At 47.1% G+C, this 5,176-nt stretch overlaps 1 protein-coding gene across 1 annotated transcript; it reads left to right on the top strand.

The window, feature by feature from the left end:
- Positions 1 to 1,663: 1,663 nt before the first annotated feature.
- Positions 1,664 to 4,731, top strand: LOC123255026 (aryl hydrocarbon receptor nuclear translocator-like; the record flags this gene model as incomplete). The annotated part of the gene is made up of 5 exons (XM_044683896.1): positions 1,664 to 1,766; positions 2,151 to 2,298; positions 2,505 to 2,664; positions 3,484 to 3,650; positions 4,104 to 4,731. Coding segments are annotated over 5 exons (668 nt in total), but the record flags the coding sequence as incomplete, so codon positions are not given.
- Positions 4,732 to 5,176: the final 445 nt, after the last annotated feature.

Raw genomic sequence — 5,176 nt, 5'->3', positions numbered from 1 at the left:
TAACTGATGTTTGATGGAATAGTAGAGAGAGAGTCTATGTGGTGAGTGTCTCTCCCAGCACTCCCCAGGGAGATTTTAAGGGGGTGTCACCCCAAAACTGGGTGACCTCTATGGTTGTGCCAACCCACACGAGTTGGGGGCAAGGGTTCCCTATAAAAGTAGGTATGTGGTACCCCAATCCAATTCTGAATAAGGACGGCATTCACACAAACCTCTCCCTAATCAGTTAATTTCATAAAGGGTGGTCTAGCTTCAAGATGGAGGCAGCCAGACCAAGCTGTGGTTCCCCTCTCCCTTGTTGTCTCTCAGGCACTCTGGAATGCTATTTGACTGTTGAATGGCTTTTTATTATTTGCAAATCAGGGATTGGGGAAAGGGGAAAGGGCAGAGGGATTTTGGGGTCCCCTCTTCGCTATTCCTATGGGGTCCATCACTTAGGTGGGAACCTTAGTGGTTCCCACTCCTAAGCTTCTCCCCTCACTCCTTCTCCTTCTATTTCTATTTCTATTTTTCTGTTTCTATCCTTTTCTATAATTGTAAGTTTTGACTGAAAAGGGTCTCTCAGCAAGGTTGGGTAATGGGTGAAGGAGAGTAAGAGATTGCTTCCAAAATGGAGTCCAAACTTAGCTGACTTGATGGTTGAAGTCTTGATGGGTGAGATGCAAAGGAATGGCTTTGATCAGGGAATCAGGGTTTCAATTTCCAAAGGAAAGATTCCTCAGGAAACCCTCAGGACTGGATCCAAGCTGGGATGTCCGCCTCCTCCCTCTTCCCCATCCTCCGATGGAAGACCTCTTCTCTCTTATCTTCTCTCTTCTTCTCTCCTCTTCCTCGGAGAGAATCCCCAGAATTCTCTCTGTCTCAACTATCAGCAACTGCCTTCTCTGGCTCCTTTGGTCCCATCTCCCTTGCACAAATCTCATCCTTACATCTTCCCCCATTGGAAGCCCAGATGGCATAGTGCATAAAGGAAAATCTGGGTTCAACTTTGGTGAATCATCTCTGACCCATCACCAGCTTCAGACTGGGCGGTCGCTGAATGACTCACAACTTTAGGCAGTTCTCTTAAGACTCTACTGGCTGGCACTGGTTAAGGTTCTTTCTACCAATGAAATCATAGGCCTAGTCCTTATCTTAGTTGTTAATTGCTTTCTGTTATCTCTTTACATATCATTTTCTCCAGTGAACTATAAAACACTTGTGGACAGGAGCTGTTTCAGCTGAATTTCTGTCAACTGACCCAGTGCTTCATCTAGAATAAAAACTTAGGCTGTTCTCCACCCCAACCCCTACCCCTTCCTTCTCCCCATCAAGATTCCAACTTGAATTTTTTTTTTTTAAAGAAATCCTTACTTTCCTAGTAACAATTCCAGGGCAGAAGGGCAAGGGCTGATCAATGCAGGGTTAAGTGACTTACCCAGGGTTACACAGCCAGGAAGTGTCTGAGGCCAGATTTAAACCTAAGTTCTCCTAACACCAGGCCTGACACTCTCTCTACTGTGCTACTTAACCCCATACAGCTTGAACTCTTGGTGGATCCAGATCTAGGCATTTGCAGTCTTTTTATTCATCCCCCTCTTGTGACTTTGGAGGATATTTTGAACTTGCCAGTACAGGTCCCTGGACTGTCACCTTACTCTGTGCCCCTTCCTTTTCTTTACAGATCAGAATAAAGGCATCACTAGCAGCACTGTCCCAGCTAGCCAGCAGCTGTTCTCCCAGGGAAATACATTCCCACCAGTCCCCAGATCAGCAGAGAACTTCAGGTGAGCTCTCTTGGTATGTGCCACTAGTCTTCTGGGGCAGGGGAGGTATTGGGATTGCGGTTCAGAGCCTGGAAGGAGGTATTATTGATGATTCTACTTAAAAAACCAGATTTCCTTGTCCCCACCTTTTCTATCAGACTCAGCAAAACAAGGGAGTTTTAATTGTCCCAACACAAGGCCTAGCCCCTTGTGCTGTTGTTACTTCTGCCTTCTCACTGTGCTCAAGAGTCCTTTGTGCATATCTTATGTGGTCTGTCTGTCTCTTTTCTAAATTCTAATGTCAGGTTATTTCTAGCACAAAGGAGAGGCCCAAGGTGATGAAATGTACTTTATTTCCCAGGTTTCTTTACCATTCCATCTTCCTGCTATCTTATTCTCTTCTAGAAACAGCAGCCTGGTTCCTCCTGGGACCATTGTTCAGCCACCAGCTTCTGCAGGGCAAATGCTGGCCCAGATCTCCCGCCACTCCAACCCTACACAGGGCACAGCTCCTGCCTGGAACCCCAGCACCCGTCCTGGCTTCGTTGCCCAGGTATAGATTTCACCCCATTTCTTCCCCACATGATGACTTTTTTTTGCCTTGTACTGTTTAGGTAGAGTTATGGGAGGGAGCTAAGTTCTGAACTGGCAGTGTTGGGGTAGGGGAACATTTCTCTTTCCTGAGTCAGCTTTGGAAGAAGGAGGAGGTTTTTAGTGATGCTTCTCCTCTACTTTGCTCATGGCCTGTCTGTGTAGCAGGTGGCCCCCCCACCAGCATCCAAGACCCGGTCCCCTCAGTTTGCTGTCAGCAACTTCCAGACGCCATCTTCCTTCAGCCCCATGTCTCTGGCAGGGACCCCCAGTGCATCGTCGGGTGCTGCTGCCTACCCCAGCCTCACCAGTCGGGCCTCTAGCTTTGGTGAGTCCCTGGAGGATAGGGAAGGTCACAAGGGAGTTCTGCTGAGGAGATGCTGGACTCAGCATGGAGGGAGAGGGTACTCACATCCTGTCTTTGGAGGGGTGATAGCCCAACTGAGAGGCAGCAAAATATCATGGAAGGAGCCCTGGGTGAAGTGAGAGGGCAGAGGCTTAGGTTTAAATCCTGTTAGGCAGTTAGGGAGTGCAGGGGGTACAGAGTCAGAGAAGATCTTAGTTCAGATTCAGCTACAGACACTATTAGCTGTGTGATCCTGGGCAAGTTCCCCAAACCTTTGTTTGCCTCTTTCCTCATCTGCAAATGGGTCTGATAATATCACCTACCTCTCAGAGTTGTTGTGAGGATCAACTGAGATTATAGCTATAAAGCACTTAGTATAGTGCCTGATGCATAGTAGGTGCTGTTACACAAATGCTTATTCACTTGTCCCTAATAATTGTGTGATTATACTAAATCACTTAAATTTTCTCACCTTCAATTTCCTTATCTGAAAAACAGGGCTCATCATATGTATAGTGCTGCCTCCCCCCCACCATAGGATCAAACAAAATCATATATAAATAAAACACTATAAAAACCTTAAAGTGTTATATAGATGCCAGTTCCCTAATATTAATATAGAACCTGTTCGGGTGGAGAAAGTTTAATGTGTTCTAATATCTGAGGGCAAATTTTATTAGGCAAAAGGATTACATCTCTAACAAAGCACTGACTAAGTTCTTTTGGGGGGGTTACCCATTGCCTCTGTGGGGGGAATATTGGCACCAACCCAGTTTACCAAAGGGTGGCATCTCTCCGCAGCCACTGAAGCCGGACAGCCCTCAGGGCAGTTTCAGGCCCGCACAGCAGAAGGAGTGAGTGTGTGGCCACAGTGGCCACAGGGGCAGCAGACCCACCACCGGTCCGGCTCTGGGGAGCAGCATGTGCAGCCACCACCACAGCAGCCCAGCCAGCCTGAAGTCTTCCAGGTGAGGAACTTGGAGGAGGCAGGAAAGAAACCACAGGGTAAAGGGGCCAGAGAGAATCAGGCAAGAAAGAATTGGGCTAAACTGGAGTGAGGGGGAGTGATGACTTGAGCAGGAAGGTAGCCCTGGACCCTGTCATCCTAGGCTCCAGCAGCATGTAGGGTGAGGGGGACAGGGTGTGGCTCTGAGGAAGAGGAAGCTGGTCTGTCTCAGGGTTGTTGAGGACACATACCACCCAACAGGAGCAAATCAAAGCAGGTTTAGACAAGTGTAGCATTAATCCTAACTATCCAGAGGTCTGTGCAGAGTGAATAGAGGGGTTGGAACCAGGGGACATAGAGGAGCAGGAGGAGGAGGAGGGGGCTCTGTTAAACACAAATTGTCAGAAGAAAGAGGTGTTTGATGGATGTAAAGGACTGAATTTTAATGTCTAATTTTATTCTTTTTTCTCTTTAGGAGATGCTGTCTATGTTGGGAGACCAGGGTAACACCTATAACAATGAAGAATTTCCTGATTTAACTATTTTTCCTTCTTTTTCAGAATAGAACTGTTGGGGTGAGGATTAGGGGGTGGGGAGAGAAATCACTTTTTGTTTTATAAAAACAAATCTTTCTGTAAACAGAATAAAGATCCTCTCCCTTCCCCTCCCTCACCCCCAAAATCCACCTCATGCCCCCCTTTGTTCCCTATTTCCACTGTCTTCCCTCTCCCTCCAGGTAAAATGGTCAGAATCAGTGGAATGGATTTTCAGGGTCTTGAGAACCTTTGAAAATTGAGGCCAGACAAACTGGGGGATTTTCCCCCCATTTCTCCTGACGAGAGTTTTGTGCAGAGATGAAGCTTGGAGCATCACAGGCTGGAGGATACTACACAGAGACCTCCAGGTCCAGCTGCAAAGTGTTTGATAATCATCTTGGATGCAGAGACTTTTTTATATAAACTCTGAATTGGACCATGAAAGGGGTGGGGAAAAGGAGAAGTACCTCTGTGTGTGAGGCCCAAGAAAGAGCAGGGATGTGGCTTTAGGAATGGACACACAGGAACGTGTGCGAATAATTCCTCCAGAAACAAAGCTTGTGGGAGGGAGAGAGGGGGGAAGAATAGGGGGGANGAAAGAGCAGGGATGTGGCTTTAGGAATGGACACACAGGAACGTGTGCGAATAATTCCTCCAGAAACAAAGCTTGTGGGAGGGAGAGAGGGGGGAAGAATGGGGGGGAAGGGAGGGAGGGAGAGAGAGAGAGAATGAGAGTGTGTCAGTCAATCTTCTGTCACAGGGGGATTATGGAAACTGATTCCCAATTTTGTGTGTGTGTGTGTGTGTGTGTGTGTGTGTGTGAGAGAGAGAGAGAGAGAGAGAGAGAGAGAGAGAGAGAGAGAGAGAGTGTGTGTGTTTGTTTCAAAATAAGTCCTAAAGTGTTAATTCCAGGTATTTTCTGCTCCATATTGCAGCCAAAGTGTATTTAGATTAACTTCTTTGCTGTGTTCACATCTATGCCCAGCCAGTATGAGCAATTTTGTAGGAGTGT

The sequence above is a fragment of the Gracilinanus agilis genome, unplaced genomic scaffold (genome assembly GCF_016433145.1).
Source record: "Gracilinanus agilis isolate LMUSP501 unplaced genomic scaffold, AgileGrace unplaced_scaffold37848, whole genome shotgun sequence".
Lineage (NCBI taxonomy): Eukaryota > Metazoa > Chordata > Mammalia > Didelphimorphia > Didelphidae > Gracilinanus > Gracilinanus agilis.
This window is presented reverse-complemented; position numbering and strand designations above follow the sequence as displayed.